This window comes from Engystomops pustulosus, chromosome 2 (assembly GCF_040894005.1).
Source record: "Engystomops pustulosus chromosome 2, aEngPut4.maternal, whole genome shotgun sequence".
Lineage (NCBI taxonomy): Eukaryota > Metazoa > Chordata > Amphibia > Anura > Leptodactylidae > Engystomops > Engystomops pustulosus.
In genome coordinates this window covers 38,633,344-38,654,124 of record NC_092412.1, presented here as the reverse complement: position 1 = coordinate 38,654,124, position 20,781 = coordinate 38,633,344, and the positions used below count along the sequence as shown (strand labels likewise).

The 20,781-nt window shown below is 42.7% G+C and overlaps 2 protein-coding genes across 4 annotated transcripts in view; both read left to right on the top strand.

Annotated features, from left to right (window-relative positions):
* Positions 1–7,978: 7,978 nt before the first annotated feature.
* On the top strand, positions 7,979–19,140 carry LOC140117513 (complement C1q and tumor necrosis factor-related protein 9A-like). Of its 3 annotated transcripts, none has more exons than XM_072134309.1 (3): positions 7,979–8,064; positions 18,239–18,434; positions 18,519–19,140. In XM_072134309.1, exons 2-3 carry the CDS (start codon positions 18,239–18,241, stop codon positions 19,025–19,027), a joined length of 705 nt encoding a protein of 234 aa, XP_071990410.1. In that variant the 5' UTR covers positions 7,979–8,064; the 3' UTR covers positions 19,028–19,140. The 3 variants fall into 3 exon arrangements, with proteins under 3 accessions (XP_071990410.1, XP_071990408.1, XP_071990409.1); XM_072134307.1 differs by lacking the exons at positions 18,239–18,434; positions 18,519–19,140 and adding exons at positions 12,526–12,721; positions 13,103–13,753 and having other exon boundaries at positions 7,982–8,064; XM_072134308.1 differs by lacking the exon at positions 7,979–8,064 and adding an exon at positions 17,146–17,233 and having other exon boundaries at positions 18,519–19,139.
* Positions 19,141–19,929: 789 nt separating this feature from the next.
* Positions 19,930–20,781, top strand: part of MIPEP (mitochondrial intermediate peptidase) — a 55,077-nt gene continuing 54,225 nt past the window's right edge. The window contains exons 1-2 of the mRNA XM_072134305.1: positions 19,930–20,154; positions 20,550–20,723. Coding sequence (XP_071990406.1) covers positions 20,005–20,154; positions 20,550–20,723 — 324 coding nt within the window. The 5' untranslated portion in view covers positions 19,930–20,004. The remainder of the gene's footprint in view (positions 20,155–20,549; positions 20,724–20,781) is intronic.

The following is a 20,781-nucleotide window of genomic DNA, read 5'->3' as shown; positions in this document are numbered from 1 at the left end:
ACTGAGAGGAAGATACATTTGATCAAAAATCATCTAAAGGTCAATGAATGAAGCAACATTGTGGGACTCTAAGAATTTGGGCTCAGGATGGGTCTGAAAACGTGCTGTATTTTTCGGTCTAATGTTTTTGATTAATGATTAATGATATGGAGCACAAACCAAAAGATTAAGAACTGTCTCCATATTCATGAAGGAGAAAGACAACTCCCTAGACCAGATTTTAGCTGCTCTATTTGTGCGCCGAAATTTTGCCACAAAACCAGTCAAAAAAATAGAAGCGCTAGAAAAGTGTTGGATTCACAAGCCGCGACAATTTTGCGCCCAAAACAGTGGTGAGTGTCGGAAACCCTCCAAAATTGGTGCCGACAAGAGGAGCAGCAAGTGAAAAAAATTACGGCAGTTTTCTGTTTGAAAGGCGATGATAAATGACCCCCACTGAGTCTTGGTGTTCTGGATGGAAGAATGTGGCTTCACTATAGGGGGCTTCATTTTGATCTATTGCCCTCCAATTTCTATGTATGGTCCAGTATACATTTATAGGAAATAGAAATGTTCACAAAAGGCCAAATCTTTCTCTTTATTTACAGCCTTGGCCTAAAAAGTTCAAGGGTTTTTACAAATTTAAACATCATTTCGAGCAGGAAACTGTAATGGAAACTTGTGTTATTAAGAATCGAGTCACCTCCAGATAGAAAAGGACTTGAAGTACCAGTTATGAGGCTCTTGAGTGTTTCTCCTTGGTTGGAGTATCTCTCTAGTGCAGAGATTTGGGCATAAGTTTACAGTTGAAGAGCTGAATGTTCACAGTACAGAATGTACATGAGCCCGGTATAAAGCGCCATTCGCTAAGGAAAAACAAAGCAAATGGTGCATACGCTGCAACCATTTATTGCTATGGAGAGGGGTGGGGTTGAGCAGCGTTCATCCTCTCCTCCTGCACCAAAAACTGATTGTGTGCGACACAATCCCAGCGCACACACCTGTTATATACCTGTCAAAGCCGTGCAATCGGCGAAAACCTTGGAAAACCAACGAAAGTGCGTGCGCGGATCCTTAACAAATAAGCCCCAATATTTTCCCATCCCCAGCCAGCACAGGAGTGATGGTCTCTGTATGATTTTTGTGGTATGAATTGTCTAACCTCTGTTTGCTGGAAAGAGGGATTTCTAGTAACACACCAGCACGGGCATCATAAACATGGCACTATTCTTCATGTGACACAAATTTCTGCACTGAATGGGGGTTCCGGTGCTCAGTCGGAGCATGTAACAGATTTAATATGCAAAGTGTGAAAGAATTGTGTTACACGCCCCTTGTTAATGGTGCACCAAAAAAAGTTGGTGCACTCTGTCAGGGGAAGTGCAGGGGGTGCTGGATTCATGAAGAACATACGCCAGAAATCCTGAATCTGGCGCCCCCTGCACTATACACAGGCACACTGCACTGTTCTAAGTAAATGTGCTTTTCAACTTTGACACCAGAATTCTGAAGGGAAGGGCTTAATAGATCCTCACGACAAATCTCACACAGTATCTGATACATGCTGAGAAGATCAAAGATTTTTCCGTACAACATTACATGATAGGGAACTATTGTATAGATTGTATACGCCTCCTCAAATCCCCCACCAAGGGTCCTGGGAGATTAACGTCCCTGAGACTCGAGAGCAAATGCTTAGTGAATGTGTTTTTTCTTCTGCTCTCTTGTGTGTATCAGCCATGACATAATCAGATCTGCAAAACTGTATCCACACAGCTCCAGCTGGAAGTTACCGAGTGCCATCACCCACAACACAAAAGCCTGTGTGCCGGGAGAGGGAAACCATACACTCACCATACTCACACCATGCACTGACTATTATAACAGGGGAACAGTCTTAAAGGGGTGTTCCCATTTTGTCAAATGAATGTTATTGTTTGTAAGATAAAAATTCTACAATATTCCAATATACTTTCTGTATCAATTCCTCACAGTTTTCTAGATCTCTGCTTGCTGTCCTTCTATAGAAAGCTTCATTGTTTATTTCCAGTGGACAGAAATCTGTCCCTGGTCACACAGGTGCACGGCTCGTTATATCACACAGCTCTGATTACTTTCTGTGATATAACGAGCCGTGCATCTGTGTCACCATGGTCAGATTTCTCTCCACTGGAAATAAACAATGAAGCTTCCTATAGAATGACAGCAAGCAGAGATCTAGAATATTATAAGGAATTGTATATTGGAAAATTGTAAAAATCTTTTCATCACACAAACAATAACATTTATTTCCTGAAATGAGAACAAAGGATTGTAAATGCAGGACTATTTCATTTCTAAATACAATGGGGCTTATTTACTAAGGGTTGCGGATCGCACTTCGTCAGTCTGTTCGCGGTTTCGGGATTTGCGCAGCTTTGACAGGTATTTAACAGGTGTCTGCACTGGGATTGTTTTGCACATGATCACATTTTGGTGCAGTGCATTGGCTTTCATGTGACAGAAATCGGGGAGCGCGGCCGTCGGACGAATTGACTGATTCGGACTTAGCGCGGGATTTAACTTTCAAATTGTGTCGCAAGACAATGCACTTACATGCACCAGGAAGAAGAAGGTGAACTCCGGCGGACCTGCAGGATATCGGGCGCACAATCTTAGTGAATCGCGGCAGACTACATTATCATCGGACAATGCACTTTCTGTGAACTCCAAGGAACGGGTAAGTTAATGTGCCCCAATACATGTAGTTGAGAATCCATGTACTGAATACATTAATTTTCATTTATCAGAAGTATCTGTTGGAAAATCTTTGTACCATATATACAGATCTGTATTCCTCAACAGGACAATAATCCCTAACATTCAGCCAATGTCATAACTATCTTTTGAAAAGTGATGAGACAACCTCACAGAGCCCTGATATCAACATGAAAGTATTGGATTATGTACAGAGACAGAGCAATTTGAACAATCCTAGATCCAGTTCTCTGCTTAGTTTTCCAAGATGCTTGGAACAACCTTCCTGCCGAGTTCCTTTAAAAGCTATGTGAACATCTACCTGGGTGATACTGATGACCTTAGATATAGATTTCTCTTTTTATATTTTTTTATTAACTTTTAACACTTAGATTTGTGCTTTGCTGCATTTTTACCTGCCTACAACTTTTGCACAGTGCTCTATACCATATGATTTGCTTCAGGTGAACCGCGAGAGAGCTAGGTGATGCGCTCATAATATGGACAATGAGTTCACTGTTGACATTAAAACCAGCCCATACTAATGATGTTGATAGCCGAGGCTCTACCAATATTGCATCAGTACTTGTTTCTCTGCCTTTCTCCCTTGTGCCCTCATTACCAAACTACCAGACATATGGGTACATCACATTGTGTCTGGGTGCTCTTTAGATGTGTAACTTGAGCCTCTTGGGAACCAGTGCAAAATGTCTAACAGACCCCACTACCTCCCCTATGCTATGTACAATGCTTTTATATTCTTATGAAGCAAAGGGGCTTTTATAACTCCTTGCCCACCAGGGCTACAGTCATGACATCACTGCTGCAGACGCCCATCATCAATGTGATGTCACCGTTGGCGACTCTGCATACATACCAGGGGCGTAACTTTAGGGGGTGCAGAGGTTGCGAATGCACCTGGGCCCAAGAGGCTTAGGGGGCCCTTATGGTCCCACTTTTACTATTAGTATAGTAATATTATAGACTATTACTATAAACCATACATTATAGTCGGGGGCCTGGCACAGACTTTGCACTGGGGCCCATCAGCTTCTAGTTACGCCACTGATACAGACAGTAACTAGCAGTTACCATGATACAGGAGCCAAGGGGAGAAGATATTCATAGCATAAGCATAGAACGGGTCCTCCATAGCAGAATCATTTTTTTATTTTACAGTATCCATCACTGAAGAACCCAAACCTTTTATTACATATTAGTAGCCATGACTTTTAATGTCATTTACCATTTCAATCTGCCCCAAAACATATGTATTCATAAACAATGATTCTTGTACACAGAGGCTTGTGGTTGTCTGTATCATCTGTATGATACTACTGCCACCTACAGGTCTGTTTGTCACATTACAGGCAACTCCTGACACATTTATGGAGTCCCTCAAAAGTACAGGCGGTCCCCTACTTAAGAACGCTCGACTTACATACAACCCCTAGTTACAAACGGACCTCTGGATGTTGGTAATTTACTGTACTTTATCCTTAGGCTACAATAAACAGCTATAACAGTTATCACAGGTGTCTGTAATGAAGCTTTATTGTTAATCCTGATTCTTATGACAACCCAACATTTTTAAAATCCAATTGTCACAGAGACCAAAAAAGTTCTGGCTGGGATTACAGCCAAAGTATACAGTTCTGACTTACATACAAACCTACAGACCCTATCTTGTATGTAACCCAGGGACTGCCTGTATATTGAGACTTTAGGTAGCCTTCAGGTAGATATATTAATGCCCGATCTGTTTAAGGCCATCGGACCTAAACTTACAGAATCATAGTGATTTATAATCCTGTAAATTCCACAGATCTACTATTTCCAGGGCAAGTTGTAGACAAAGTGGGGCCCTGGTCAAACTAAAAGTGGGGCACCAATATAAAACCATTTATTAACAGTCACAGTCAGTCAGAGGCTCCTTTAGCCCGGCACAATAATAACACTTTGTAGTTACACACAGTAGTATGGTTTTTACTGTGCTCTTAGGAATCTTGAGTGCTGCAGAAATTATTTTGCAACCATGGTCAGATCTGTGGCTTGCCACAATTCTTTCTCTAAGCTCCTTGGGCAGTTCCTAAGACCTCATGATTCTCATGTTCTCTGACAAGCACTGTGAGGTGTGAGGTCTTATATAGACAGGTTTGTGCCTTTCCTAATCAAGTCCAATCAATTTAATTAAACACATCTGGACTCCAGTGCAGGAGTAGAACCATTTCAAGGAGGATCAGAAGGAAATGGACAGTGAGTTGAATATGTGGGTCACAGCAAAGGGTCTGAATACTCATGACTATGTGATATTTCAGTTTTTCTTGTTAAAAAAAAATCTACATTTCTGTTTTTTTCTGTCAAGTTGGGGAGCAGAGTGCACATCAATGAGCAAAACAAAGAACTTACAAAATGATTGCAATGAAACAAAATGAAAAATTTAAAGGAAACCTACCACTTAGAATGGCAGGGGTAAGCTGTAAGTACCGAGCACCAGCTCAGGGTGAGCTGGTGCCGGTGCTTAGTTTTGTTAGTGTTATAAACCGCGGTATTGCGGTTTTAACACTTTATAAACTTTAGAGCACCAGCTCACCCTGAGCTGGTGCTCGGTACTTACAGCTTACACCTACCATTCTAAATGGTAGGTTTCCTTTAAAGGGGTCTGAATACTTTCTGTACCCACTGTACAAGACTGCAGGCCCTTTGATTGGTGAAGGTGAAGCACAGAAGGTTTTAATAGATTCTAGTGATCAGGGCCCTCATTTCTGTCGTTTCATCTATGTTTTTGCTGTGTAATTTCATATTTTTATGTATACATACCCCATGATCTGTAAAGCCCTGTGGAATATAATTATTCCCCTTACACATGGGACCATCCATAAGGAGAGTTGAGCCTCTTGCCTCAGGTAGCACCACTTGAAGAAAGATGGGGGCAGCATCAGGGGGACTGTCACCTGATATAAATCAGGACCTGGCACCCAAAAATAGTGTCTTTTCACACCCGATGTCAGTATCGGTGTGAGACTCTGCCTGGAGAACCCACTGGTATATTTCTTCTTGAGGAGGCGGAGGTGTCGCCATTGTAAAGTTTGCTTCAGGCAGCAGAGAGTTTAGATTCAGCTCTGCCAATACATAACCGTTTTCATGGTCCCTATACTTTATTATGCCCCCTTACTAGACCTACACAGTATGAGGCCCCTATTACTCCTACAGTGTATAATGGTTTCCTGTGAGACCCCAGTACAGAGGCAGGTAGATTACCCTTTGGCGCACTCTCAGCTGTGAGAGCAGGAATAGCGCAAAACTGCTTTTAGACTTCTACAAGAGGAGAATATTGTTATTTACTGCCAGCAAGCAGTAAGGTCTGGGGATTACTGGGGAGGGTCAATAGAACAAAGTCTTCTTTCTGCTTCTGTTTTTGTCTTGCTTACCCAAAAAGCAATGGACCAAAAATGAACAAACAAATAATGCAACGTTTCACGGATCTTCCCGGAATAATCGCATGTTAGAAAAATAATTAACAAACTGTAAAGAAATTATTACCAGACCTGCATTAGCAGTCGAGACGGTCACCGCTTGGTAGAATAATACAAACCACCAGAGCCGCAGCTACAAACACCAAATACCGTATAGGGTTAGCAGCAGCAACACGTATTTATTCTGTCATCAACTATCCGATGAAGAAAGTAGAACACTGTTCACACTGTGGAATTTTTATAGCATAACCCATAGGATAGAATGAAATATTCTTTATTGTAGTGTACTCACGATCTAAAACTCTTCCTCCATTAAAAAAGCTAACAACCAAATCCCAGCTTCTTCCGGGGCACCTCTCTTATGTGGAAGTGGAATACAGCCGGAAACGGGAGCAGCGAAAACAAAGCAATGAATGTAGCACAAATGTAAATAGAATTTGTTTTACTGGACATACTCTTTAAAGTTTATACCTTTACCTGTACCTTTACAGTCTTAATAATAATCCTTGAGTGTTTATCAAGTGAATCAGCATTCCTGCTATTTACTTTAGTGCTGTCTACAAACTTTCTGTAGATTTTACTTCAAGTGTCTGAGCACTGATGGATAGGAGGGGATGTATCAGGAGATTATGCTCTTCTCCCTCCCCTCTTCCTGTGTCTGTCCAGTGCCACTAAGACCAGACCAGTGAGAAGACCAGAAGTTGTGTACATGCAGAGGGCAGCATGGTGAGAACAGGGAAAGGCTGAAGCTCTCACACGAGGCAAAATTACAGGTGCATATATAAGACATGTCTAATGGAACAGATTTATTGAAAAGTGGCCAACCCCTTTAATGTACATGTTGACATAAAGTTAAAGGGGTTATCCGGGTTTAAAAAATTTCTTATGGCCGGGCTGGGGAGGGCTATTTAAACACAATAAACATGTACTTACCTCCTCCGGTGCTGCCGATGTCCCGCGCCGCGGCCCGTCTTCTCCGTGCGCCAGTTTCAGCCCAAGGGCGCACAGGGAGCTTCCGGCCGGCCGGAAGCTCCCATGCGCACCATCTCCCAGCGCTTACAACGCTGAGAGATAGGAGGGGCGGATGGGAGGAGCCGGCCACATCGCGGACCGGAAGCTCCCTGTGCGCGGCTTCCGTGCCCCTGTAAACAAACAGGGGCACGGATCGAAGGGACCGCGGCACGGGACATCGGCGGCGCCGGAGGAGGTAAGTACATGTTTATTATGTTTAACTAGCCCCTAATTTTTAAACCCGGATAACCCCTTTAAACCTGGTAAAAAAAAAAAATCACGCGCTGTTAGTCTATCAGGGGGTCTACCTTCTTCAATGACCTCGGGTGGGCTACATTGTTATGATAATCAAGAAGTGACACTTTTTCTCAAATGCCCACCTTAATTACTCAGGTATTAATTGCTTTCATCATAATTAGTCCTAATCTCAAGATTAGCCAGTCTGCCTGAGATTACTTGGAGAGGAATACAGATTTGAGAAATTCTAAAAAGTACATCTGTAAACTAAGGCTCATGTAGTTCATTTGACCATTATCTCCCACCAAATCTTCTAATTGTGAAAAGTCATGAGGCCCCTTTCACATCACATGGCAGGTGGAAGCAGACAAAATTTGCAGCTTTAGCCAATACTGTACACATATAATAGCCTGGTTAAATGTTAGAAAAACAGTGCCTGTAAATAGTATAAGAAAATTTATATGTAATCTTACATGACATAAGAAATAATTTACAGGATACATTAACAGACATAATTATTTACAGGCTTCCATGTACAATCAGACTAGACATAGCAGATATGTCAACCTGAGTATCACTAGGCTTCACTTCTGCACTTCAGAATCTTGTTCACATATTTGTAGCAGTAAGTAAACTTATGTTTTATATATTTACTATCTGTAGATCCTGGCGTCGCTGGGATCGTAAATAACTGTTCTTAGCTATAACTCTCCCTTCCTGTCTCTATCTTACTCTCCGTGCCTGTCTCTCACTCACTCTCCTTGCCTCTCTCTCATTCACTCTCCTTGCCTCTCTCTCACTCACTCTCCCTGCCTGTCTCTCATTCACTTTCCTTGCCTCTCTGACTCAGTCTCCCTGCCTGTCTCTCACTCGCTCTTTCTGCCTGGATCTCACTCACTCTCCATGCCTGTCTCTATCACACTCTCCCTGCCTGTCTCTCACTCTCCCTGTCTGTCTCTCACTCACTCACTCACTCACTCTCCCTGCCTGTCTCTCACTCACTTAGGCCTCTTGCACACTAGCGTTGCGTTTCACGTCAGGGTGCAATGCGTGAAAAACTGACGTTTTGGCTGCGTTTTTGTTCCATTTTTCCTTGGAGTAATTTGCGTTTTTTTTGCGTTTTCGGCGCATTTTTGACGCGCGATTCAATGGGAGACTCGAGCATATTTCAAAGGGACCATGGTTTGGGATTAAAATGTGTTATTTAATTGAAAAATAATGTCTTCTGATAATTTGCAAACATCTGCGATCTATTCTTCACTGTTCCGCGCGTATATTATCTCCCGACAATTTAGCAGATGTGAAGAACAGTGAAGAATAGAATAAAAACATTGTACACAGTGAACACAGTGACCACAGGATCATTTAAGATAAAAACACAGTGCAGAACACAGTGCAGAATAGATTACAGATGTTCGGCACATCTGCTTACTTGTCGGGAGATACGCGCGGAACGGCGCGAACAAAATAGCATGTGAAGAACAATATATATGTGTGAAGAACACATTGCAGATGTTTAAATACATCTGCAATGTGTTCTTCACACATATATATGTGTATATATATATGTGTTCTGCACTGTGTTTTTATCTTAAATGATCCTGTGGTCACTGTGTTCACTGTGTACAATGATTTTATTCTATTCTTCACTGTTCTTCATTGTGTTTTTTTAATTAAATGCTCGATCGCGAGCAGGGGAAATAATGTTATTCTGGTCACCTAGCAACCCTTACGTTTAAAACGCATTGCACTCGCATTGCACTTGCAATGATTGCGAGTGCAATGCGTTCTTGATGCATCTCCATAGACTTGAATGGGGCGTGAAAAACACGCGTGACCCGCAAAAATAGAGCATGCTGCGATTTTGACGCGCGTGCAAACGAACGCAAGCACGCGCGTTAAAAACCACGCTAATGGAGAAAGACCCATTGAATACAATGGGACAGAGTGCAATGCGAGTTCTGAGCGTCAAATGCACGCGCAGAACTCGCGCGTGAAAAACGCCAGTGGAGAAGGGGCCTTACTCTCCCTACCCATCTCTCTCCCTTTCCATATTACATCACACATCAGTATCTTATACTCATTGCCTATAGTAACCAATCAAAGCTCTGAGCTCATATTAAAGGGGTTATCTTAAAGGGGTTATCCGGTTGTTAAAAATTACTGAGGGCCGGGCTGGGGCGGGCTATTTAAACATAATAAACATCTACTTAACTTGTCTGGTGCTGCTGATGTCCCGCGCCGTTGTCCGTTTCCTCTGTGTGCCGGTTTGTATACAGGGGCGCACAGGGAGCTTCCGGTCGCCGAAATCTCCCATCCGACAACATCTCCCAGCGCTTACAACTCTGAGAGATAGGGACGGATGGGAGAAGCCGGCCACAGCGCATACCGGAAGCTCCCTGTGCCCGGCTTCTGTGCACCTGTAAACAAACCAAAGCAGGGATCGAAGGGACCACGGCGCGCGGCATCGGCGGCGCCGGAGGAGGTAAGTACACGTTTATTATTTTTAAATAGCCCGCCCTCAGTAATTTTTAACAACCAGATAACCCCTTTAATCACCTGTGACAGAATAGTGATCAATCACGGCTCAGCTTCTAACTGCCACAGCCGCAGCAGACAATGGCTCCTGTATATGGTGGTTAATACATTTATTTTGGAAAGTACAGGGTGAAAATTTAGATTCAAAACTATGACGTTCTCTGAGTCTATTTCGCTAAATTTTCTGATGGTAAACCCTATGGTGCAGATTCCTTTAGTGGACACACATACATACATACATACATACACTCAGATTTATACTTTACATAGATTTATATGTTGGTTACATCATTATATAATTTGATGCAAAACCAAATAAGAACACAATCCTATACATAAGTAACATGTAGAGGACTATATATATATATAAATTATATACTATGGGATAGATGTACAGTGGGGTTTTTTTGCATTCTTTTCTCTCTTCTTTTGCATATTTATTGGCATATGTTCTCTGAAGCTTGTTGTGCACTGGTTTTCCTGCTTTGTGCCTAATTAATCTTTAAACTGATCCTGGTGGCAGATGTTTGTGCAGGATGTTTCACTAATTTGCACCTAAAAAGTGTTAAAAAAAATGTGCAAATACCCCCCACCAGATGTTGAAAACTGTTTTGTATAGGTTGCAGCAAATTTGCACAAAAAACCCACAATTTATCTAAAGGAAATCAGCCCAATGATAATTCAAAGAGCAGAACTTCCCAAAAAAAATAAATAAAAAGCAGGCGCAAATTGCAAGACACATTTGCCCCTATGTTTTTGATCGTTATTTTTAATTTGTTTGTTTTAAATATAGTTTATTTATTAATTTCTAATAGACATATTATTACAGAGATGCATGGCTACATAAAAAATACACAATATAAAACTATGGTAATAAGCCGTATACCTAACATGACCAGGGTTTTAATATAACTGTCCATCAAGGTTTGCAGTGAGCAGTGAGCACGGCGACTGCTGGAGTTGCAGACCCCAATATGGTGGTAGCCCTCACATGGTGGCTGAGCCATATAATGACCTGGCAGAGACTGGTGGAGGTCCTTCAGGGGTGCCAGACTTCTTAGGGGGCTGAGTGGCTAGCTCTTGGGTCTTGGCAGCTAGTGGGTGAATGATGCAGAAAAACTGAATAGACTGAATATTTATTTATATTCAACTAGTTACAACTAGCAAAAATTACACCAACAAAAGTGTTCTTGGAGAATATAACTTCAGTTTAATTACAGTGGAAAAAAAAATGTATGGCTTTTAGGCTTTATTAAATCTTAACTTAAAGGGTAACTTTGCTACAGATAGGCTAAACAAATAGGATAATGCCCATACTCTGCTGCTCACTGTTTTCTTTTCAGAGTTATGGCATTTTCTGTGCTGAAGCTACTCATCAAAAATCTTCCTCGGCAGCAGAGAAGTGGGCTGGTCTCATTACTTCCTATCTTTGCCCTACAATTGATTCTACTGCATACTGCCCTCATTTCCCATGTTGCCTTGTGCTCAGCAGCTAATCCAATGAGATTTCAATAAGTAAATTCATTGAGCGCTGCAATATCTGTACATAGGGGATCTATATAATGAGTAGCCTGAAAGCTGTTATCACGTGGAGGAGCATTGCATATGGAATAAGTAGTAATAACTAGCAGTATGGCCCATGCTGTGTATGCACTAAGGGTTGACAACTTCCCTGGTGTGTAGATAAATATTCTGAAAGCAGGAGCTGGAGGTAGTGGGCTGCAGACAGTGAAGGTTTACATGGACATTTAGGAGTACACTGGACGGAGGGAGACGTTTAACAGGGCGCTAGAAGACTGTCATAGAAGCTCTGAAAAAAGTGCAGTTGCTGGGAACTATTTCCTCCTTCACAATGGATCTGGTGTAAAAATATATGCACTGAAAAGCCAGACGCCGGATACATCAAGAGACCTGGGCCTTTCAATTGTCTGGCATTGCCGTAGAGGTGTGAACTTAATTCACCGTAGGTACTGATGCACCAGCCCCACCCCATCCGTAGGAATTGTCTCCTGTTGCTTATCCTGATACTTTATGGATTTATAGAAATAATCAGCACAGTGTGAGGTGATTAAAAAACACAGATCGATGCTCTGAGGGGCTACACTGAGGAGGATAGCAAAGGAAAGTGGATATAGGACCAAAAAGTAGTGGACTATAATACAGGTGCTTTGGGCAGTAGCCTAGTGTCCAAGCCTTCTGGGGGCCCATGGCCAACCAAACCACCCACCAAATTTTATACTGAGAAGGACCTTCACCCATGAAATCCTCTCACATCTGTTCCTGCTCTCAATACACATAAAACCACAGATTGAAAGCAGCCGAAAGGACACATCTTTCATTACCCAAGATGCTTGATTCTAGTACCAAATGTAGGAAGTAATTTCCGGACCTGTAGGAGCTCTAATACTGATGGCGGTCTTAATCCACCCCTGTATAGGAATTGAGAGTAATAGGCGAAGTTGTCCTAAATGACAAGAGCTAATAATTGGTGAAAACCTTGTACAATATGTTATTACTTTTCATCATAAATAATGTAATATTTTCTTAGATGAGACGGGATTCATTCCTGGTTGCAATCCTTCTCGTCACACATGGTCTACTAGGAAACTGTGATGTGGCCATCAAACATAATGAATGCAATGTAGGAATCCCGGGAATCCCAGGAACGCCAGGACTGAACGGCCAGCATGGACCTCCAGGAAGAGATGGTAAAAATGGAGAACCAGGACCAAAAGGTGACCCAGGTATGTTATCAGAGAAAACTGAAATATTAAGGCTACATTCACACTACTGTATTGGGGACGTATATACGGCCGATATAAGTCCCCCATAGACGGCAATGGGCGCACGGCGCCCTACGGGAGCGGTACGGTGCAGCACACGTGCGGCACCGTACTGCTCCGTACCCTGGAAAAAGTTAGGACCTGTCCTATCTTTCTCCGTAGTATGGCGCCGTGCGCCATAACTTCCTATGGAGAAGGGCGGGGGTGAGCTGCGCTCACCTCCTCCTCCTCTCCCCGCGCACTGCCGTTGCCCGCTACGGTACGGGCGGGCAACGGCAGTGTGAATGTAGCCTAATAGCAGAATTAACAGCAATATTAATTTAAGGTGTTTTTTTTGTCTAGGAATGCCTGGCGTCCCAGGTCCACAAGGTCAACCTGGTAAAATCGGCCCCCCTGGACCTACCGGGCCTACAGGACTTCCTGGTATAATAGGTCTTCCAGGCTTACCGGGATCAACAGCAACAAAGAAAGCCTATGCCTTTCATGTCGGACTGACATCTGCTTATCCACCTGCCGACAGTCCAATAAAGTTTCCAAAAGTTTTCTACAACGAGCAAAATATTTACAGCACAGAAAGTGGAAAGTTCACGGCTCCAGTGGATGGTCTTTATTTTCTTACATACCAAATTACAGTCTATAAAACAAATGTACATATTACCCTAATGCATGATGGGAAGATTGTGCAGTACATGTATCATGTGTTTAATGGGTCTAATACAAATCAAGCCTCCGGGGCCTCAATTCTGGCTCTAAAAGAAGGTGACGAGGTTTGGCTTGAGGTTGTAGACAGCAACAATGGTCTTTATGCTGATAGTAATGATGACTCTACATTCTCAGGTTTTCTGATTTCATGAAACCAGAGCAGATCAAACCTTCATTTAACCTGAAATCTCATGGTGTTATCTCCAAAAATAAAACATGTGATGAAACACGACCTTTAACTGCACAGCTTAATGTATAAAGCTCATTGAATGATTACACACATTCAAAAATGTTCACAAATAAAAGCAATTTGGTTGCTGCAGAAACTTGTATTTTTTGCTATCCTCTCACTGGTCTCATCTACCATTATGTAGTGGACAAAAAGATTTATTTTAGTTTTAAACCATGAAGTAAGGACTTACCATATATACTAGAGTATAAGCCTAGTTTTTCAGCTCAAAAAATGTGCTGAAAACCCCTAACTCGGCTTATACTCGAGTCAAGGAAAAAGACAAAAATTCAACTCACCTTCTGACGCTCCTGCCAAGCTGGCAGGCTATATACTACAGGTGGTAGGCTATATACTACAGGGGCTGACTGGCTATATACTACAGGGGACTGGCAGGCTATATACTCCGGGGGCGCACACCCACTACAACTTCTGGCTATGGTCTGTTGGTCTGTATTTGGCCTCTTTAACACAAACTGTGTGTATGCTACCCGTACTGTACTGTTTTGGTACTGGTAGCATATGGCCACAAGCATTAGAAAGGGCAATGCCTCCATCCATTTAAATGGACATATTTCCCACCGTACTAAGGAAAAAGGTAGAGCTTTCTCTACTTTCCCACTCATCCGCATGGAGAGGGAGGGGTAAGCAGCGGTTAATCCTCTCTCCACTACGCATTTGTTTGTGGCCCACGGCGAGCATGCGTATTTGTGAAAACAGCCTTAGGCTATATTCACAGGACCGTTGGGGGATGTATATACGTCCCCCACAGGCTGGCAATGGGAACATAAAAATATAGAGCATGTCCTATTTCATTATGCCCCATAGAAGTCTATGGAAATGTATAAAATACAATTTGCATATGTGCTGTATACAGGTGTGCACTGTATGCTGCCGTATATACGTGCAGTATCTGGAACTAGCGGGCGTTGCATTCTGCCAGCCAGCCAATAGAAAGCTATCCATCATTTGCCAGCGCACTGTATTTTATACGGATACTGTACGGATACAGTGACATACATGCACATACGGATGAAAATTGTCACGTATATACAGATTCATACAGCAATATACAGGACTGAGGAAATCACACATTTGTGTGAACGTAGCCTTAGTTTGTAGCAAGTAGCTAGGATATCACAGCAGGGCCTATGTATACCAACATAGGCCAGGGGTTGACAGGAGGTGTTGTGCTTGAGGGACTGATTGAGGTACCGTATATACTCGAATATAAACCATCCCGAGTATAAGCCGAGGTAGCCAACACAAAAAACTTGAGACTTGAGTATAAGCTGAGTTAGGGTTTTTCAGCACAAATTTTGTGCTGAAAAACTCTGCTTATACTCAAGTATATACGGTACCTATTACTTCTTTATTATTTTCAGAAAATCTGAGGCCAGTAGTATTCAAATTATTGACACTGGAGAACCCCTTTGACACCTAAAATACCATCCACTGTCTCTCAAAAGTGGCTGACAAGGTCTCATTCGGCACCACCACAATAAAGCTCCTGTAATGAAGGAGTAGGCATCGAACACATCGGATTCTTCTTCGCACCCAGCTACATCTACACACACACCTGGGTTCTCAGGTTCTGCCAAGAAGTGAACATGTACTGGACACGGAGAGGGGGAAAGTTGTAAGTGTTTATCTTTCTAAGCACAATTTATGCCGTCAGAAGAGCCACATAGGCTCAGAGCTTATACACATGAATCTGTGAAACAAGAACTCTATGATGCCTGTATTTTTCAGATCAAACACTAATCCAGGAGTGAGACTCCAAAAATTATAGCTATATAGGCGGTCCCCTACTTAAAGACACCCGACTTACAGCGACCCATAGTTACAGACGGACCCCTCAGCCCACTGTGACCTCTGATGAAGCTCTCTGAATGCTATTACTATAATCCCAGACTGCAATGATCAGCTGTAAGGTGTCTGTAATGAAGCTTTATTGATAATCCTTGGTCCCATTACAGCAAAAAATTTTGAAACTCCAATTGTCACTGGGGCAAAAAAAATAATTTGTCTGGAGCTACAATTATAAAATATACAGTTTCGACTTACATACAAATTCAACTAAAGAACAAATCTACCTATCTTGTACGTAACCCGGGGACTACCTGTATACGATTCAAAGGGGGTCATTTATTGTATCTCTATTTGTTTTTTGTCTTTTTTTAGTGTGGTATTTTTTCCTTGCGCTAAATGGGTTCTGTTACAAATGCTTCAAAAATGTCACACAAAACTAATGTCCAGCCGACTCCAGTGCACATTTCAAAAAGTCCCCAAAAAGGCACATAAAAAGAAAGAATGAAAAATACAAATAAATGACCCCTAAAGAGCCCCTGCCTTGCCACCAGAAAACAGTGCCATCATGTAGTGATATGTATATTACCACTGTCCTGCAGGGACTTTCAGCATTCGCTCCAGTTCCTGGGCAGTCCATGTTTCACAGACCACACATGTTTGTGTGAACAAGACCTTATCACAATAGCAGCAGCTGTGGAAAAATAAGTTGAAGCAGACAACATCTAATGTTATCATCTCTGCAGCTCTTTTTTGCCAAATTTTCTGGCATCTAGTATCAGGAAGTTGAACCTTAAAGGGGTTGTCCAGTCACAAATTAGGCCCTATTCCCAGGATAGGGGCTAATTTGCTGAATATGGGGGTCTCCATGGATATTGAGAATGGGGGTCTGTAGTACCATCATTGTTCCCCCGAAAAGAGCAGCCGGTTGCACATCCGCCCTTTTGCTTTATTTATCTCTATGGTGCTGAAGAAGATAGCCAAGCGCCATTCTCATCTTTCTCCGTCAGTTCCATAGACAATGGGGCAGATTTACTTACCCGGTCCATTCGCGATCCAGCGGTGCGTTCTCTGCGGTGGATTCGGCCGGGATTCATTAAGGTAGTTCCCCCGCTGTCCACCAGGTGGCGCTGCTACGCTGCAAAGCATCGGAACGTGCTGGAGTTCACCGAGCCGGGCTGAGTGAAGTTAAGTGCAAGCTCCGCGACAGATTTTTTTTAAAAATCCGGCGGTTTTTCATTCGGCCACGCCCCCGATTTCCGTCGCGTGCATGCCAGCGCCGATGCGCCACAATCCGATTGCGTACGACCAAATCCGGGGAATTTCAGGGGAAATCGGCGCAAATCGGAAATATTCGGGTAACACGTCGGGAAAACGCGAATCGGGCCCTTAGTAAATTACCCCCAATGAATGGAGCAGTAGTGTGCATGTTGGACATGCTCATCCATTCTTTTGGGGTGCAACTGACCCCTCCTTGTTATCCTTTGGGGTCTCACCACTGATTAGCAAGTAAGTATCTATCCAAAGGACTGGACAACCCCTTTAATTTTAACTTACACAAGCAGTTATGTAAAACACATATTAACTAAGATATTTATTAATTTACAGGCTTCATACACAAACCCATTAATAATAGACCAGATTAGACAGAGCAGATGACAACCCTAGAGTAACATCTGTCACATTTGTGTTTCTCTGGAAAACATTAGAATTTTCTCTACTTCTTCAAAGCTGTAAGTAATCTTATATTTTATATGGTCATAGATTTAAGAAACTACCTCTAGTATTTTTGTTGATTTATTGTGTAGTCTTAGGTAAAATCAAATTAATTTTGAAACATTGTAAGGAATACAATGCTGGTACACGTTTTTTACATTAAAACATACAGATGAGATAAAAAGATAGATATGGGATAGATTATATTTGAGATGGATAGAGATTGATAGATATAAGATATATAGATATGAGGTAGAGATAGATAGAAACAAGATTAATAGATAAAATATAGATAGATAAGAGACAGATATGAAAAGACACTACAGACGGTCTCCTACTTAAGAACACCCAACTTGCAGACGACCCCAAGTTACAAACGGACCTCTGGATCTTGATAATTTAAAGGACTTTAGTCATAGGCTACAATGATCCACTGTAACAGTTATCAAAGGCGTCGGTAATGAAGCTTTATTGTTAATCCTGGTTCTTATGACAATCCAACATTTTTACAATCCAATTGTCGCAGAGACCCAAAATAAATTTGACTGGGGTTACAGAACTATCTTGTACATATTGGACTCTATTTGACTTTTCCCTACCCTCACTTGGCCTCCTTTTGGGGAACTGTGAGGACAGACACAAAACTCCATTTGCCCAAAACTTTTTGTGTTCATAATTGCCCCCATAGATTAATAGAGAAATGGGATTGATAGTTTAACATATAGATTGATACTGTAGACAGAGATAGATAGATAGATAGATAGATAGATAGATAGATAGATAGAAGATAGATAGATAGATAGATAGATAGATAGATAGATAGATAGAAAGCAACCCATGTGTTTGAACAGATTAGGTGGCATTGTTGCAATTGATGTAAGTCATGATTGGTTTCAGTAGCTGTTAAGTGAATACAAGCAGATATCTTGAAGTATATTGGAAAATTGCACAGATTCTTATTACTTTTCATTATGAGAAAGAAAGGACCAGATGCTAACAGTTCCATTGTTCTGTTTTCTTAGATGAGACGTGATATATTCCTGGTTGCAATCCTTCTGGTCACACATGGTCTATTAGGAAACTGTGATGTGGCCATCAAACATAATGAATGCAATGCAGGAGTCCCGGGAATCCCAGGAACCCCAGGACTGAACGGCCAGCATGGACCTCCAGGAAGAGATGGTAAAAATGGAGAACCAGGACCAAAAGGTGACCCAGGTATGTTCCTTTGATAGAAGAGGTAGAAATAGTCTATATTCTGGAATTTTAGGAAATCCTATCATTTTTGCTATTTTTTTTCAGGACCACCTGGTTACCAAGGTCCACAAGGTCCTCCTGGAAAACTAGGTCCTCCAGGATCTTCCGGGCCTCCAGGATTTCAGGGTTTTCCAGGTCTACCAGGGGCACCAGCATCACCGGTGACAAAGGAAACCTATGCGTTTCACGTCGGACTGACCTCTTCTTTTCCATCTACTGACGGCCCAATAAAGTTTCAAAAAGTTTTCTACAACGAGCAAAGTATTTACAGCACAGAAAGTGGAAAGTTCACGGCTCCAAAAGACGGCCTTTATTTTCTTACCTACCAAATCACGGTCTATAATAAAAATGTACATATTACCCTAATGCGTGATGGGAAGATTGTACAGTACATGTATCATGTGTTTTCATCCAATACGAATCAAGCCTCCGGGGCCTCAGTTCTGTCGCTGAAACGGGATGCGGAGGTTTGGCTGGAGGTTGTAGACAGCAACAATGGTCTTTATGCCGATGGTGATGATGACTCTACATTCTCAGGTTTTCTAATTTCATAAGTTTGGAAAGATGAAGAACGTAAAATTTGCACAACACCCGTACAAGAATATATAACCATAAAGTGTAATGCAATGAAGCACATAAAATAATTCATTCCCTGTATACAATTATGTAGTAATAAAACAGCATCTATGACACAGAACTGTCATGTTTCCATCAAAAGGGGGCATCATATGCTACAGGGCGCAGGAACATTATGGCTGGGGCCATAATAGGCCGCACTTTAGTGGGATTTTCCTACATTTTCGGGGATTGCGTCGCTGTGACAGGTGTTTAACTGGGGATTGTGTCGCACGCGATCGGATTGTGGCGCGGTTGCATTGGCTTTCATTTGACAGAAATCGGGGGGCCGGGCTGTCGGACGATCCAACTCGGACGGACCTGAGCAGGGAAGCGACACATGCAGGATATCGGACACACAATCTTCGTGAATCGCGGCACAGTACATTTCGGTCAGACAATGCACTTTCGGGGATCACGCAGGACGGGTAAGTAAATGTGCCCCATAGATCCAGGCACCTTGACTGTGGTAATCTTCTTATATTTGTTATCCAGGGCCTCCTTCCTTCTAAAATCAACTTTTAAAATTGTTCTAATGACCTTAAAGGGCCCTGGGGCCGTTACCATAGCCACTCGGTGCTGCAGATTCACAGGCTTTTACAATGAATAGAACATGTCTAATCCACCCCCTGCTCTCTCTCCCTCCTCCCACTGACTCTGTAAGTACAGTAGTAAAGCAGTCCTACATGTGAAACTACAACTCCCAGCATGCCATGCGTAACAGCGCACCGGCGGTAGACCAATTACAACTAGTACCGCAGTCTTTCTACTTTCTTATTGGTTACAGCCGCCATCAATCAAATGATTTAACCAATCAGTTCGTTGTTTTTTTTTTGTCGCCGCCTTATTCCGGGGTCACAGTGCTGCCGGAGGTTGGGTACATGTGTATCGCAGCCGGTGTCCTCTGCTCGGTACCATGCTGTCCCTGCAGAGGCTCCTGTGCAGCCTGCGGCTCCGGGCCGGGGGTCTCCCCGCGTGTCGCCGGGTCAGCACCGGCTGGTCTCCTGTCGGTGCCGCTTTCAATGTGAAGCAGCAGCGGAGGTTGGATGTGTTCGGGAAGAACACGGTGAGAGGCGGCGATGGCTGCTGTATGTTATCCCTGGGGTCTCCATAGGAAAGCACTGACCTTATAGACGTCATGAATAATGTCATTCACCTAAAAACAGCTCCACCAGTGGTAACTTGCAGTATTGCACCATAAAATCCTATGCAAGAGCAAGATTGTCACATGATCTGGTTACAGCTCCGCCCCCTTTAAGTAAATTGGACCTGCAATACCCAACACTGCCACTATAAGATGAATGGCGCTGTGCTCAAAGTCTGTGCCCCTATTTCCAGTATCAGGAGTCAGACCCCTGATCTATCTTACACAGATGTGGGGTCCTGCAACCTTATACACATGGTACAGTTATATATCATCTCCCCATATTCACATCTATTATGCATCTCGTTATCCTGCAGGGATTGTTCGGAGTTCCCGAGCTGAGTTCTCCGGAAGGATTTCGGATAGTTCAAGATAACGCCCTGAGAAATGCTGAGTCCCTAGTGGAGAGAGTGTGTACTGCGCCCCCCAGTGCCGAGACGGTGAAGATGTTTGACCGGCTGAGCGATGAGCTGTGTAAAGTAGCTGACTTGGTAAGAAGTGTGTTGTAAAGAGGTCCTATTTCTATTAAAGGGGTTGTCCACTTTCAAC

Coding starts and splice junctions, on each gene's coding strand:
- LOC140117513 (XM_072134307.1), top strand. CDS start 12,526: ATGAGACGGGATTCATTCCTGGTTGCAATCCTTCTCGTCACACATGGT. Junction 12,722..13,102: donor AGGACCAAAAGGTGACCCAG/GTATGTTATCAG, acceptor TTTTTTGTCTAG/GAATGCCTGGCGTCCCAGGT.